The sequence below is a fragment of the Numida meleagris genome, chromosome Z (genome assembly GCF_002078875.1).
Source record: "Numida meleagris isolate 19003 breed g44 Domestic line chromosome Z, NumMel1.0, whole genome shotgun sequence".
NCBI lineage: Eukaryota > Metazoa > Chordata > Aves > Galliformes > Numididae > Numida > Numida meleagris.
Window position 1 is genome coordinate 41,319,720 of NC_034438.1, and position 17,273 is coordinate 41,336,992.

General features: G+C 44.6%; 1 protein-coding gene across 12 annotated transcripts in view; it reads right to left on the minus strand.

The window, feature by feature from the left end:
• The window catches only part of GOLM1 (golgi membrane protein 1), a 37,850-nt gene that overhangs the window by 16,893 nt on the left and 3,684 nt on the right, over nucleotides 1–17,273 (minus strand). Inside the window, exons 1-5 of one of the 12 annotated variants that reach the window (XM_021380401.1) lie at nucleotides 15,279–15,421; nucleotides 10,949–11,014; nucleotides 10,714–10,835; nucleotides 9,695–9,788; nucleotides 8,102–8,281 (exon numbers count right to left, since the gene is read on the minus strand). In XM_021380401.1, coding sequence (XP_021236076.1) covers nucleotides 8,102–8,281; nucleotides 9,695–9,788; nucleotides 10,714–10,727 — 288 coding nt within the window. In that variant the 5' untranslated portion in view covers nucleotides 10,728–10,835; nucleotides 10,949–11,014; nucleotides 15,279–15,421. Of the gene's footprint in view, nucleotides 1–8,101; nucleotides 8,282–9,694; nucleotides 9,827–10,713; nucleotides 10,843–10,948; nucleotides 11,015–14,383; nucleotides 14,472–15,197; nucleotides 15,422–17,273 lie in introns of those variants that run through there. The other 11 variants (XM_021380404.1, XM_021380402.1, XM_021380403.1 and 8 more) reach the window with 11 other exon arrangements.

Below are 17,273 nucleotides of genomic sequence, written 5' to 3' on the forward strand. Positions count from 1 at the left end.
CTTGTCTCTTTGTATTCTTCTTTTTCATTGCTTTGGAATAATTTTTGAAAAAGCGGCAACTATTTAAACCAGCCACAAAGAACCTTTTTCATTCCAGGGCATCAGATTAATGGCTAAGCACATGTCAGCATGCAAGGAAAAAAGAGTTCATAAAAATGATTTCCTAAGAAAATATTTCTTTTAGGCTGGTCCCTGTGCAGTACGCTCATAAATACTTCAGTGAAAGTGCCCCAGTTGAAGAAGCCTGAAACAAATCTCAAGCTCGAGTGGAACAGATATTCTTCATTTAAACGTATTTCCCACTGAAATTAGTTCCATCAAGAAATTACAGACTGTTTCTTCCTTACATTCTCAGCAGGAAAGGAAGCCAAAAGTCTGAAGAAGAAATAACGTTTGGACCTGCAGGGCAGCAGCAGGTGGATTGGAGACAACACTCCTCTTGAGGCTATAGTACTTCTGTTCCCATTGCTATGTTTAATTAGAACCCCAACAACAGCTGGCAGCATAAACAGACTAGAATTCAGAGCTGTTGGGTGCAACACTGTTTGCTTTAAAACAAGCGCACATAGGCAGGTCCTCATTTCCACAGCAGGCTTTTTTCTCTCTCCCTCTGGCTGCTGCCACTCCTTCTGAGCAGAGCCCGCTCTCCGCACACCAGCAGGTGTTTTGTCTCAGAAGGCTGAGCTGGGGGCTGAGATCTTCCCAGAGGAGCAATGAGAGCAGCTGTGAACAGTGGTAAAAAGACACTAAGCAACAGTGCCAGCCACTTCACGTACAGCAAACAAAGCTTGCTGACCCTCCTCGAAAAAGCAAGATGAGTGCTTGGGAAGAATTACAGAAATCCAAACTGCAAAAGTACATTCTAAGAATTAAACATGAAACAGATTACAAGTATTGTTCTGCTGCTCCACTCTTCAAAAAACTACTGTGGGTGTGCGCAAGCCAGAAGCTACAAGTTCTAAATAACAACCATGCAGGATAATGTTCTGCTTCAGAAAATTGTTTATGGATCAGAAACAGCCCCTCTGCACTCCTGATTCCTTGTCTGCTGCTACTGAGAGTTCCCGTAAGGTCTCTTGATCTCCTCAGTCTACTTCTGTATGGATTTCCAGAAGCCGTTGGCTAAATCTACGTTAATCCTCAGTAACTCAAACAGATTTTTTAAAAGGAGACTGCTGACAGAAGTGTTTTATACATACTCAGACATGAGATAAACATTTTTTCTTCCCCAAAGGAGTTGTGAAGCATCGGAATGGGCTGTCCGGGGACATGGTGGAGTCACCGTCCCCAGAGGTGCTCAATAACCATGTGGATGTGGCACCGGGGGACATGGTTAGTGGGCATGGTGGGGATGGGTTGGTGGTAGGACTAGATAGTCTCAAAGGTCTTTTCCAACCATAATGATTCTACAGTTCTACAATTACGAGAGCAATTACCCAGAATTACTTTGCCTCAATGGATGGTGAGACCATGGGGTATTTCATGCTCCAAAAACCTCCTCCCTTCTGTGCCCTTGTTCTTAAAGTAGCAGAGGGGCAATTTAACTAGAAAAGAAGGCAGATATAACTCACAGTGATTGTCACATTGTCTCCAACAATTACTTTAATTACTGGTGTATTAAACTAAATTAGTGGCATAATTATCATATTATCAGCATTATGACCATATCCTTATCCATATTATAATCGAAGTAATAAGGTGCAGTGACCAGAGATGAAGTGCAATTAAGATGGGTCTCAAATCTACTTTGAGAGTGACTTTCAGTAAGAAGTGCTCTTCTATATCCAGAGGCTCTATAACTTCTCCCCAGAGTAGAGTAAGTTTTCTGACACACATCGTTCACTTCTACAAATCAGCTAATGGCCTTCTCATTTTTCTTATTTACGGAAAACAATGAAAATTAAACAAACTCATGCAAAGATCTGTTTAGTTACATTTAGACAGTGTGTGTTAACTTGGAAAGAGAGTTGAGACACCGAGGGTTTGGATTTGCATTCATTCTGGGTGACTGGGTGAACACTCCCTGGTAATCTCAAGAAAGGGGGAATATAGAGTTCAGCTCAAGAAATGAATTTGGTATAAGCAGAAAGGTTGAATTCACTACTTGCCTCCCAGGAATCCTGGTTTCCACTGGAATCCACTGAGCCAAAAACCAAGAATATGTTTATGTACACATTCATGTACACACAGGTGAATTTGGAACACAGACATTTATACATAGATATATACAGACAAACACAGAAAAAGCTTAGAAACGGCTTTTTCCTGTATTTCACATCCCATTATCATATATCTCTGATCCTGGAGAGCTTCCTCAGATTAAGGTCCTTAGTGAGGAAAACTAAGCTCCCCTCCTCCACCATGACAGCCAAATCAGGACTGCTTGCAATTTAGAGTGGATGAATCCATGCCAACTTGCTTGATGGCGTTATTTTTACAAATACAGTTTTCCAGTGAAACACCTCTCCATACTCTTAAATTGCAGACCTGGGAAGCAAACAATATCTGTTTGGGATGTCTGTTCATGTGTCAAAATAAGAGGAAGTACACAAACACACACGTGCTCTTTCCAGTCTTCAGCCTCCCAAGACTTGCTCTTTCCCAGTCACAAGAAACAGAACAGGAAATGAGTCCATTGCATCACTTATACCTAATGCTTCCTACACCATCAGCTCCTGGGTTTCCAACAGCAAACTTCATTGACTATTCCATAACTGAAGACCACCTGCATTTTAGGATGATGGAAGACGACGCATATAAGAGGTTAAGATCAGCTGTGCTAGACCAGTCTCGGCCCCACCTTGCCCAGCATCCTGTCTTTCAACAGCAGCTACCAAAGGAACATAAAGGCACCACAAAGCACAGTGTTTTCCAGCAGCAACTATTTCTGGCTTCGGAACATTTGGAGCCAGAACACATCCTCTCTGGGCAGAGGGCAGGTGATTGTAGTCATCACTGACGCAATGTAATCAGGCACTGCAGATGTAATATGTTTGCAGCCTGAGGAGCAGCTCTTCCATCCATTCAGAACTGCTGTTTTCTAAGCCATTTTGCAATTTTTACCAGACCATTCAGCCCTGTTATAACAATATCATCTCACACAGCCGCACAATTGCTCTGATAGTGAGTGTACAGCCACTTCCAGTTCAAAGTGTGAATACACTAATTAGTATCTCTCTTCTTTGTAATGACTCTTTCAGACAGAAGTTCCTAAATACACCAAAGGCAAGATTTTTTCATAAGCTTTTCTAAGCCTTCTCCAAAATAACATTTTCATCCTATGTCACATAGCAAGATTGATTTTTTTTTTTAATATTTCCTATGACTTTTCCTGGCAAACATGCAAGATTTGATGGATGATAGTTCCTCTAAACTCAAAGAAAAACAGCAACTCTGCCACAAGAAAGAATGACTGTGTGGTGGTAGTTGCAACTGACTAGTACCATAGTAATTTAAAGGAAAAAGTGCACACTGCACTTGGCAAACGAAAGCACTTTTCCAACTGTGGAGCTTTCTTAGGACTCTTGGGTGAGTTCTTGTCACTAGCTCTTGATATTTGCCCATCATGCTAGTCTACCAACATACTGACAATTCCAGTGACATCTAAAAATTCTCCTACCTTGGTAAACAACATTCTACTAATGAAAAAGAAGCAGAAAATGCATTTTCCTTTTGAAAAAGATTCTTTTTCTTTTTTTTTTTTTCCTCATAAATGTGCTCTGCTACTTGCAGGACAGATGTGGAATGCAAAAGCATGCCAAAACAGAATGAAGGGTTTCAACAAACGCCACTGAATGACAAATTAAACTCTGAGATGCAAACAATGGTACTTCCACAGAGGACAGCAAAACTGAACAATTCCCAGAACATGCAGTAGCAATGCCTGCTACTAGAAGGGAGAAGTGACCAAGTTTGAATATTGATAAATGATTAAGAAGACTGAGAAATGACAACAAGACTGAAGTTGTGCTCTCTGTAAAACAAAGGATTGAATGCATACAGCTGTCTTTGAAAAATGGCAATAAGCAGGTTGAGAGCTTATGACTGAGAGTTAGAGGCCAAGACAACAAAGGAAACGTCATGGTTGGTGTTAACTACACGCCATCTGATCACAAGGAGAACATCAAGCAATTGTTCTCCTCAGCTACAGGAAACACCGCGATCACAGCTCTGTTCTGGTGGGGGATGTCAACCACATTGACATCTGCTGGAAAAGAAGCTCAGCAAGCAGTCCAGGTGACTTAGAGGACAATTTTCTTAATCCAGATGATAAATACTGCAACCAGAGGAGGAGTTCATCTGTGTTAGTGAGCAACAGGCCCACTGAATCTCATTATCACCAGTATTTCCCCACTAAACCATGTCCCTTAGTGCAACATCTAAAAGTTTCTTCAACACCTTCAGGGATGGTGTCTCAACCACCTTCCTGGGCAGCTCATTCTAGTACCTGACCACTCTTCCAGAGAAGAAATGTTTCCTAATATCCAGCCTGAACCTCTCCTGGTGTTAGGTGGCAGCCTTTGTTGCAGTGATCATGCCCTGATAGAATTCATGACCACAAAGTACACAGGCTGGGCAAAGAGCAAAGTGAAGACCTTTGCAAAAGCAAACTTTCACCTGTTTTAGGAACTTGTCAATCAAACCCCTGGGAAACTGCCCTCTGTGTCAACGGAGCAGAAGAGTGCTGGCAGCTCTTTAAGGATGCTTTTCTTCAAGCACAAGAGCTCTTGATATCCAAGTGAAAGAAATCAGGCAAAGATGACACAGGACCAGCATGGGTCTATAAACATCTTATGGCTGAGAAGCAAGAAGAAAATGCGTGGGCAGTGGAAGCAGGGACTGGCTCACATCTTGGGAACAATTTAGGAATGCTGTCTGAGCATGGAGGGATGGGATTAGGAACATCAATGCACAGCTGAATTGAACCTGCTGAGGGATGTGAAAAAAAGAACAATAGTTGGAAAAGGAAAAGCAAAGAAAATGTACCCCCCTTGCTAGACAAGTCAGGAGATCTAGTGATGACTGACATGGATAAAGCTGAGACTCAGCATTTTTTTTTGCATCAGTTTTCACTAGTGATCAATCCTCTCAGACCTCCCACATCTCCAAACCTCAAAACAGCCTGCGTGAAAGAAGTCCATTCCATCATAGGATAAGACTCTGTTAGAAATCACCTGAGGAAGCTGAATGTACACAAGTCCATGCACAATTTCTTCCAAGCCCAGTATCAGTGCATCCCTGAGAGTAAGAAATCAGGCAAATGTGGCAGAAGTCGTGCATGGATGAGCAAGGAGCTCATGAAGAAAATCAAATCAAAGTCTATGGCATGTGGAAAAGAGGTCTGCCCACTACAGAGGAACACAGGAACATCATCAGGGCATGCAGGGATGCAACAAAGGTGGCTAAGGCCTACTACGAATTAAATCTGGTGAAGGAGGTCGAAGACAACAAGAAAGGCTTCAGTATGTAAATAGGAAAATGATGACAATGGAAAATGTGGGCCCACTGCTGAATGAGAAGGGTGGGGAGCCTGGGGAAAGGAAGACTTTCCCTTGGTTGAGGAGGATCTGGTCAGAGATTGTCTAAACAAACTCAGTACGCACAAACCCAGGGTCCCCATGGGATACATCCATGAGCGCTCAGGGAGCTCACAGAAGTAATTGTCAAGCCACTCTCAATCATCTTTGAAAGGACACGGAGAACAGGAAAAGTGCCTGAGGTCTGGAGGAAAACCAATGTCACTCCAATCTTCAAAAAGGGCAAGAAGGAGGAACTGGGAAACTACAGGCCAGTCAGCCTCACCTCTGTCCCTGGGAAGGTGATGAAGCAGCTTATTTTGGATGTCATCTCCAAGCAAGTGGAAGAGAAGGAGATAATCAGGAGTAGACAGTGTGGATTCTCCAAGGGGAAACCACTGATCTGATGGTCTTCTACGACGTCATGACCAGCTAGGTTGATGAGAAGAGCAGTGGATGCTGTGTACCTTGAGCAAAAAGCAAAGCTTTTGACACTGTCTCCCATAACAACCTCGTAGGTAAGCTTAGGACGTGTGGGACAGGTGAGTAGACAGTGAGGTGGATTGAGAACTGACTGACTGGCAGAGCTTAGAGAGTTGTGATCAGTGGCACAAAGTCTAGTTGGCAGCCTGTAGCTAGCAGTGTTCTCCAGGGGTCAGAGCTGGGTCCAGTCTTTTCCAAGATCTTCACTGGTGGCGTGGATGAAGGAATAGAACGCACCTTCAGCAAGTACGCTGATGATACAAAACTGGGAGGGGTGGCTGACACACCAGATGATTGTGCTGCCATTCTGTGAGACCTGGACAGGCTGGAGAGTTGGGTGGAGAGGAGCCCTACGAGGTTCAGCAAGGGCAAGTACAGAGGCCTACACCTGGGGATGAATTACTGCACACATCAGTTTAGGGGCTGACCTACTGGAAGGAGCTCTGCAGAGAAGGGCCTGGGTGTCCTGGTAGCCAACAGGTCAACTATGAGCCATCAGTGTGCTCTTGTGGCCAAAAAGTCCAACGGTATCCTGGGATGCATACAGAAGAGTTTGGCCAGCAGGTCGAGGGAGGTGATCCTGCCCCTCTGTTCTACCCTGGTGAGGCCACATCTGGAGTGCTGGGTCCAGTTCTGGGCTCCCCAGCTCAAGAAAGACAGGGATCTCCTAGAAAGAGTCCAGAGATGGGCCACAAAGATGATGAGGGGCCTGGAGCATCTCCCTCATGAGGAAAGGCTGTGAGACATGGGGTTGTTCAGCTTGGAGAAGAGAAGACTGAGGGGGGATCTTATTAATGTTTATAAATATCTAATGGGTGGGAGTCAAGTGGATGGGGCCAGGCTCTTTTAAACAGTGCTCAGTGACAGAACAGGGGGCAATAAGCACAAAGTGGAACATAAGAAATTTCCTACAAACATGAGGAAAAACTTCTTTACTATAAGGGTGACAGAGCACTGGAACAGGCTGCCCAGAGAAGCCGCAGAGTCTCCTTCTCTGGAGATATTCAAAACCCATCTGGACACTTTCCTGTGTGGTGTACTGTAGGGAATCTGCTTTAGCAGGTTCCAAGGACTAGCTGATCTCCAGGGGTCCCTTTCAACCCCTACAATTCTGTGATTCTGTGATTCTGTGACCTGATGAGGTACTACCCAAGGTACTGAGGAACTGGCTAACCTAATTGCCAAGCCACTCTCCATCATATTGGATAAATCATGGCAGTCAGGTAAAGTTCCCACTGACTGGGGACTGCCCAGAGGGGGGGTCGATGTCCCTTCCTTGGAGACATTCAAGGTCAGGCTGGCTGCACCAGGCTCTGAGCAACCTGATTTAGCTGCAGATGTCCCTGTTCATTGCAGGAGAGTTGGAACAGGTGATCTTTAAAGGTCCCTTCTAACACAAACAATTCTACAATTCTCTTCGCTTGAATGTTGCCTGAATGTCCTAGGGTATCTTTTCAACACATATACACATTAAAATATAAACAACCAAACCATAACTTGCCTACTTTTTTTCAAACATGTCTCCCACTTCTACTGAGTTCTGGAGGTAGAAGATGCAACAAAATTTACAATGCCTTTAGAAACAAATATCAACTGTTTATGCCTATTTGGGAAAGGAATGCAAGCATATCTGTCAGTGCAGCTTCCTCTTTTCCAGCAGTTTTAAAATGTTAGTGTACAGGAAAGAAAGCCAGAAGTCAATCCAAGGTAGCTCTAACAATATAGGAGGCAGAGGTATTATTCAGAAGTGCTATCACTTGTAGCTTCTAATATTTCACAATTAAAAGCTGATGCAGTGCAATAAGAAAAATCTAGACTTCAGCTTACTTCTGTGTTTCTTTCTTTCCCTCCCCATAACACACTTCTATTAAAGCTCTTCTCCATTTCAAACACCTGAGCAAGTCTTTTATCACTTTGAGGGCTTTAAGCTGCATTCAGTGTTTGTTTCCTAAACATGATAATAATTTATACATTAAACATTTTGTCACACATAGACTGACTGTAACCCCATTAGCTGGACGATTTGAACAACCTTACCCTGTTGCAGAAGGCGTGATGGTAAACCACAATCTCATGGCACAGTGCAGCTAATAGGCTCCTACCTTCTCTTCCCAATGTGCTCTGTTGGCATTTTCCATCTGGAAGCTATGCAAGGATTGGATTTTATCAATCTGCTCTCGCTGCTTCTGCAACTGTCCCTGGAATTCATTCTTCTTGAGCTCCACGGCGCCTCTCTCCGCTGCTGCCCTGCGAACCTTGCCTTCCAGCTCTATGATCCAACTCTGAGGAAGAGTACAATAGCAGAAGAAAGAGAAATGCTCTCTCTCTGAGACTGTTTAAAAGGGTCATGCTTTCAAACTTCACATAAGCAGAACTAAAATAAGTAACACGGGAATCCACTTTCCCTCTTGCTGGACTTTTTTCCAATACCTTCAAAGAATACCTAACCACAAAGAAAACAATAGACTAACAATACTAATCTCATCACAGTATTTCCTCAGCTGGTGATGTCTTCCAGACACTGGCATGTGCATGCACACACACACACACACACACACACACACACCAGTCTTACACCAGTCTTTCTTTTGAAACATCATATTCTGTACAGGCCATCAAAATTTCATTTAAAGATTATGAAAAAAGTACAAAGCCCTAGGCTAAAATAAATAAATAAGAAATCCACACCAAAACACGAATCTTAAAAAATAATAATAATCACAATTCATGATCTCTCTGAAGTACAAGGTCAAAACGTTATTCAAATGACATCCAGACAATTCTGACATCACGCTTTCCAGTGTTGATCCTAACCTTACACAGAGAGAAAATTCAACTCCAAAATCATCAATAAGTTTTACTGGAAGACCAGGGAAAAAGGGGAGGAAGGACAACACTGTCCAGCTTACACTTCAATAACTGGCATACAGCTGTTGCACAAAGATACAATGCTTATTTATAAGCAGAAAATTATTCTTGACCAATCAAAAAGCAGTGACAAGATGAAAACTCAAGACCACCAAATACTGCACACAAAAACAAGGTAAAGGAATCAAGCCAGATGCTGTCAAGGCTATTTTTTTTTTAAGAACTCATTTAGTTTTGCAGGTCATTCTCTCTAAACGTTTTGTATTAAATGCCTCATGGGTAGTAAGAAAGAGTACAAAGACAGAGAGAGGGAAAAAAAAAAAAAAGACAGTATTTACCCAGGTAGAAAGACCTGGGTTCCAGGAGGATTAGAAATGAATATAGTAAGAACTGCGCATCTGCCAAGACTGTCAGAAAATTGATCAAGTCTTCTTACATCGTAATATGCTGCGTATTACTGCCTGCCTACTCTTCTTCATTGCCAGAGAGAGTGAGAGAATGGAGAAGTGGGGAAAAATAGAGAAAAATTGTTTCTAGTTTGGCTGGAAGATCAACAAAAAGCATTTTTTCCATTTAGTCGTAACAGCAACAAAATCATGTGAACAAATGGATAGGCTGACATAGTTCAGAAGCTTGATTTGTACCTCTGGCTATTCCTTTATGTTACTCAGAGTGCTTGAGAACACAGAAGTAAAAGTATTTTCAGATCTGGTATTTTGTGGACAAGGTACAAGATAGTAGAGTAATAAATAACAGTAAACAGGACCTTATGCCTGTAGGCTCCTGTGACCAAGACAAGTTGGTATGGCTGCCTTCTGGTATCTTACCTTCCTCTCAGCTGCTCCATGAACATGCAGCAAAGCCTCAGTGGTGCAGACACAGCTACTAAGGGCTGGAGGCCACCACCCTGAGGAAGGTGACCTGGACCCCAGGAGACATGACATCAGACCCTCCTACCACAGGAAGACTAAGACATTCCCTCAGCTGCATGGCCCCAGACATGCAACCTGCCTGAAGAGTATGAAAACTGGGGTGAAACATGAGTCCAGTTTCTACAGTCAACAGCTCAGTGTTTAAAGTCACTACACTTACAAAGAAAACATAATTCAGTAGAAAAATTTAGCAGCGGCTCTCATCAGCCATGTTTAATGACTAGTCCTTCAGCTTTAGGGCTTTTTTGTTTGTTTAAAATAAACAAACCCTGCACACGGAATCACAAACTAGCAGCTTTGTTCATGTACTCCTCAACTTCAGAATGTGCAGTACAGTAAATTTTACAAACCCAAGATGGATAGTCACAGAAAATACAGTTACAAAATAGTCATTATTCCACGTAAGTTGGGTGCCTTCTTTAGGAACAGTTTATAAGAAATACCAATCCAGATTTTTAGAAACTTTCTGAACAAGCTAGCTTTCCTTGCCCTCAGTGGGAAGGTACATTTTACTTATCCAACACATACTGAATTTCTTTATACTGAGCAACAGAAGTCACTGGAATGGCAATATGGGAAAATAATTTAGGAAAATGAGCAAATTTCGGAGACTCATTCAGATGTTAAAATGGACTGCAAGTTCAGTGTACTCTGAGGAAAAAACTGAAGCAGAACAAAACAACTGAATGTTTGCATATGTTAGAGGTACCATACTCAGGTCTTAGGCTTTTGGGTCCCCCTGACCTCCCCTTCCTCCCTCTACTGATAAGCATCGGCTATAGTATTTGTGAAAATCCCTAAAGCAAGCTGAAGTTCCTAGCTCATCACATCTAGCAGAAGCATCCTGCTTGCTGTGAATTACCTTTGCCAACTGCAGATGCGTACGACCACATGCAGAGCAATAGGAACGTTACCTGCAGATCCACATTGCGAGAGCTTGCAATCCAGTAATTGAAACCCAAAACAATGATGCATGCCAGGAGCGAGGCCACGAGAAGAGGTGGAGACTTCATTCCTCGGCAGCTGTTCCCAAGCTCTACCATGTCAAAAACAGTGAAAAACAGAACCACAAGAGTACGGAAATTGCAAATTAAACTATGTGTGTTATTTTGCACCCCCACTTAGATTACTATATGAACACAATCAAACCTTCACTGCAGTAATGCAGCAGCTCTCAGCTGGACTCCACCAAGCATGGAGGGCAGGTATTTCCACCTGGAGGAAGAAAAAAAACACACTGTAATATTAGCTGCTACAGAAAGCCTCACATCAGCTTTGCAGGAAAATGGGGAATATTCCTAACAATGCAATGAAAACCCAAAACCGACAGAATACATCAGCCATCCTGCTATCATATATTCCATACAACGAGCTAATTAGACAGCACTGGTCTAGAGGTAAGAGGACAGATTCCCTGTCATCCCACTTAGTCAGTACTGAATCTTAGTCTCATTATTCCAGAAGTTATTTACACCTTGCTTTCAGCTGGTGATATGAATCTAATGCTTTGGTTCCAGGCTAGTTAGTTAACAGGTAAGTACATAAATACTTAAAGGGTAACCTAAATAAATAAATAAATAAGCAAGCAAACACGCTGTTGATTTCAGTGGGAAATCATATGAAGTGCTGTTTCTTTTGATCCTCAGCTTTCTGCTGCTCTTAACAAAAATAAATAACTTGCCTTAATGAGTGAGGTTTAGCAAGTGAGCAATACCGAAGATGTCGAAGATGTCGCTTGCTCCTGAGCCTTGTTTCACCCTCTGAAGTAGCCCATTTTAACATAATGTGAGGGCAAAGGGCAGCTGCCATTCTGTTTACAATAGGCCATAATCATCCTATGAGATGATAAAATCTGGTCTTAATGAGTGCAACAGCACTTAGCTCATCGAATCCTCCAACTCCACCAGGAACCCTGGCCACAGTTGGCAATACAGATTGCTCTCCTGCCAACTGAGACCAACCTTTTGTTTCCTTTTTGCACTACTGCAGACAAAAGCTAGCAAAAATAGTCACAAAATCAAACAGCAAACACCAATGCACTGCAAGACACTAATTCGAGGTAAAATGGGTGCATTTACTACTAATACGTTGTGCAACCTCTCAAGGTGCATGCTCTTAAGTACAACTTATTTTTCCCTGTGGATGCCCACTCACAGGTTGTAATGTATTTGTAAGTTAATAAATGGTAGCAATCCTCAAAGGGTTTTGCATGGGGATATACCATGATCACAGGGAAGGCGACGATTCCAGCCGCTAGCGGGAAACAGAGATGTTGGTATTACTCTATGCGCAGGGCTTAAGTCCTTCAACAGTGCATATATATTTCATGCGCACATGCATCCAGAGTAAAACCCACATTGGAACACTTCCTCCAGACTGGGTGCCAGATACAACCCCTTGTCACTCTCCCTCGGTAGCACGGCTCCACCACCTGCATCACACATGCACAGACAGATACACACAGGTTTCCAGCACAAAGGTACAGGTTATGGAAATGCACACACTGCTGTGCAGATCACCTTCCTGCTGTGACACACGAAGAGGAACACCTGAGATTTACAGAGCAGATTCCCTGCAAACCTAGAACCATGGAACTCTAGAGATAAAATCGAAATGCAGGAAATACTGGATTTAGTTGGGGTTGGCAGGGTTGGCAATCCTGCTCGTAGCAGGGGATTGGAATTAGATGATCTTTAAGGTCCCTTCCAACTCAAGCCATTCTGTGATTCCAGGATTCTATGAAACAGGGACAACCACATCAGCTATGTACAAGATAATTTATTTACTTGTGCTTACCAAAATGAAATATCACATTTCAAAAAATGTACAACAAAATCTGTCTGAAGTCATTTGCATTCTGTTTGCTGTAATGGTATTAGTTGGCATTACTGAAAACATGGAAAAGTTACTAAACATAAATTGCAAGACACAGTGCATCATTTCAAGTGCTGCTTGAATAAAATATGTCGTATTTTCCTCCTGGCAGTAAGAAGTACATAGAATCATAGAATCATTACAGCTGGAAAAGACCTCCAAGATCATCTACCTCAATTGTCAACCTATCCCCACCACGCCCACTAACCACGTCCCTCAGTGCCTCATCCACATGGTTTTCAGACACCTCCAGGGACGGTGACTCCAGCCTGTTCCAATGACTCACCACTCTTTCTGGGAATAATTTTTTCCTAAATATCTAACCTGAACCTCTTCTGCAAAGCATCTACTCAGCATCCAACCAATCGCTCCAACAGAAAGCACCCATCTCACCAGCTTCAGAGACTTGCTGGGAAGTTAACTACTGGGTTCACCGCTTAGCTCAGAAAGTTGTGGAGGTGAAGCAGCTGCACAAACACAAGTGACTGTCCTGCCTGCAGCACAGTGCTGCAGGACTGTGGATACCCCAGTGTCATGTGGCCCGAGCTGCCCCTGTAGAAATAAGTGAGTAAGCAAGCACTGATCTCACTGAAGCATTCCTCACTTGACTTCCATGCATTTTTCCCTCTAGAAAATCCAGCGCTGTTTGCCTTTAGGTGATTTATGTTAATTGGGACTAAGTTTTATAGTCACTAGAAGGAGAGGAAGAAGGAGGAGTGAAGAGATAGGACACCCAGGAGCACCTTCCATCCATCCAATCTGACCCAGGGCACAACCCCAGCTGCAATACTGGCACTTCCTTCCTCTACAGCTTAGAAACAAAAACTGTGTGGCTTTCTCCTGGGGAGACATGCATCCTGGAGGAAAGACATGCAAATCATCTTAGGGAATACATTGATATGGAAATATATTTGTGCATGCTGTCTTCCAGGAAATATCTGGCTTGGGACAGCTATTTAAGTTGAAAAGAAAATATGTTTCTGATTTTATGTGTAAGAATGTGATTTTACGTGTAAGAATGTGATTTTACTGAAAATGAAGGAAACCATCTCTCACCAATGTTTACTACAGCTGTGGAATGAGATGCTCTGCCACATACATCATGTTCTACACTTGGTAGGGCACAGAGCTGCTGACCACTGAGCGTTTCGGCCTTCTGACACCAGCCCAGTGGTGCTCCTTGAGGAAGGCAGAGGATGCTTGAGCCAGCTAACACCTCCCACTTCTTGTGCTGCTGTACTGCCAGCTGCAGCACATGGCCCCCCAGCAGCTGGGACCCAGCAGTCTCCCTGAGGACTGCCAACAGAGACACAGCCCTGGGGGAGCCATCCCCAAGTCAGAGTGGGCCAGGCCACATGCCACCGTCTTACCCAGAGAGCCATGTCCTGCCCACAGGCCTCAGATAGGAAACCTTGAGAGGCCCCTGAGTCACTGTTTGTCCAAATTATCACATTACACACTCCCCAGGAAGAGGCGCAGCTCTTGGCCAACAGGTTCTGCAACTGCATGTTCATCGTTCTCAGGAAAAAACACCACTCAAGGCCCACACTGGACCTCAGGTCTTCCTTTCCCAGTGTACTTGTAGACAGAAAAAACAGATCAGAAGAACATGAAAAGATGGAGAAAACTCCTGCTATGGGAGAGGCTGATGGCTACCACCACCCCACTGGCTATTTTTTGGATCAGGGCCCACCATGTGCTGCCCCTTACTCGATTAATCTAAAGGAGGGGTCCCCAGCAGAGCTGTGGCTTGTGACACCTCCACATGGCTCTCAAGCTGCTCACCAGCTGTGGCATCCAGAACACTTCCATATGAGAACAACACTGAGAAAAAAAAAGTTATACATGAGAACAGTTCGCTGTTAGCCAGATTTCTCACTTCTTTTTCAGGATATGGTTTGTCTTAGGCACTTTTTCCATACAAAACTGAAAAGACCCCTACTTGCTCTTAAAAAATAATAAAAGGAAAAAGAATAGAGTACGTTTATATGTACAGCACGGAAACCACAATATCACATCATCCGCTCCACCCCTGTAAAACCACGAGTACAGTCTCACTGTAAAACACACAACTCCACACTAGAAAAAAAACAGTTAGTTAGAAAATAAACAAAGGAGAAAACCACCAAATTACAAGCAACCGTTCATCAAGCACAGAGCGATTAAGACATGCTTTGATGGGCAGAGCGGAGCTCACTGGCAGTCTGAGCAGCACCCCGAGCCAGCCCAGGGGCGGGCAGTCCGCGCCGCAGGACGGCACCTCCAGGCTCTGCCGCCGGGCTCCGGCGGTTCAAGCGGCCGGAACCCGCCACTGCCCCCTCATTCCAGCGTATAACGTTATCCATATCCCGCTGAGGTACGCGAAGCTACTCCAGGTCCGGAGCGCCCGGGGCACAGAGGCTGCGGGCACGAAGCAAAGCGGGCCGCCACCCCCGGACCCGTCCGGGGCAGACCCCGCTCGCCTCCCGCCCCGGGCCGGAGGGGTCCGGCGGAGGGAGCCCGCGGGCACAGCCACCCCCAGCACCTGCTCTCACCGCCGGCACGGCCCATCCCGCGAAGCCCCAGTCCGGCCCGGCCCCGCCGGCTGCCCGCAGCCGAAGCTCACCTCGCCGCGCTCTGCCGCCGGGCTGGCTCGGCCGAAGCAGGAAGGCGGCTGCTGCCGCGCCCCCCGCACCCCCCGGCGCCTCCCGCAGGGAGGGCGGTGCTGGCGGCCGGGCGGGGGGCAGGAAGTTGGGAGCGGGGGGAGGAGGAAGTCTGGCGGGCAGCGGCGCAGCCGAGGCAGCGGGCGGGGGGCGTTCCTCATCCAGCGCCGCAGAACGGGGGCTGTGCCGGGCGGGGGGACGGCTTCGGGAGGCCGCGCGATGCAGGCGGTGGTCAGCGGCTCCCTGCTACCGCCCGGTCGTGACCGCAGGTGCTGGCGTGTCATGTGGGGAAAGCCGAAATCGGAGCGAGGTGGAACCCGGCAGGGCTGTTCTAATACCCGTTTACGAAGCCAAGGAATTAAGTTGGTGTTTTCTTGGTACGAAAACGTTGAAGGTAAAATGGCTGGGGGACGTGTCTATTCCATGGTTTGTCACTCAGCTGAACGCTTTCCACCGTCTGGTTCTGAACACTGCTTCTGACAGTTGGCTTCACTGAGGGAGCATACTCAGCTGAGCGAGAGAAGAGCACAGAGCTGCAGCAACTGTGGTTCACGGACTGTGCGGGAGAACTTCTGCATCTTCAGCAGAAGTTACTACTCTGAGATAAATTCCTTTAATGGGCTGGGTGCAGTAATTTGATTTATAGAAGTACAATGACAGTAAGAAAGTAGCTCATTTGCCTTTGTCAGTCAGAGCAGAAAGATGGTAAAAATAAACACCAATAAAAACACCAGGAATTGTTGTGCAAGCAGAAAATAGAAAGGCTACCTGCAGCTGGGAGCACTGTTTAATTTTGCCCTCCTTGCTTACAGCCATAAGCTCTGCAGACATAACTCCATTACCTCCCTGCCTCAGGGAGACTGTCTTGATGACCAGCAGCTCTGCCCAAAGATTGCAAATACAGCGTCTCTCAGACACAGAAATGGCTGTTGTGTCATGAGAGCTCATTGACAAAAAGCTGTCTTCAGCAGTAAGGTTGTAGGTTGTAAGTCCAGCACTGTCTGCAGTATGGATCTAAAGGGAATAAATTACTTGAGTTCAGAAGTTGCAACACAATGCAGTCAGCACAAAGTGGTCCTAAGGACATTGAAGGACAATGACAGTGGCAGAACTAGTTCAAAATATTTATCAGTACTCATCACCTGCTGGTGTTTTAGGAAGTATCAGTAACTGGTACTGCCAGAGAGGAGACTGTGGATATCTTGGAAGCTGCAGAGCAATGGCTTTTTTGTAAAAATAGATCGTCATAATAAACCCTGTTCTATTTATTCATTCTGTCTACTGATGGTCTTCTTTACTTTCTCTGTTAACTAATGCTTAGGCTACAACTATAACCAGTGTTGCATAAAAATTGGTTGAACATTCAACATTAGTAAAAACTGATCATTTTTAAAATGAATAGGCATGCATTTTAACAGGAAACTGAGAAGAAGGGAAGTCTTGCCTGTAAGTTTAAGTGTGGTAAAGCAAAGAGTTCTTGAAAGAAAACCTCTCTGCTGCTATATCTCATCCATTTTATGGTCAGGAAGAATAAAATGGATGGGATATAGCAGCAGAGAGGTCAACATGGTTTCCTGATTGCAATATATGCACAATACCTCTGTGGTCTTTCAGAACTGTATACCAACCCTTCTTTGAAGGCAACAGTAATGCACTTCAACATACATTAAACTGCGGAGGAGTTCAGTAACTCATCAAGATCTCCTGGGACCAGTACTAGAAGAAATAAATTCAATGAAGGTCCACTTATATGCGCCTCACAGGAAAGCACAACTACCAGCCTAGGACAGAACCTGAGCTGAGAATGGAGCCAGATTTGTACCTGAAAACACGATATCCTGGAAATGAGTGCTAGTGACTTTCTGCCACTCCAATATTGTGTCTGTGAAAAGCATTGTCTGGAAGTAAAGTAATTTGCAGAAATGTGCTGGAGGTATATCGCCTGTGTATAGAATCAT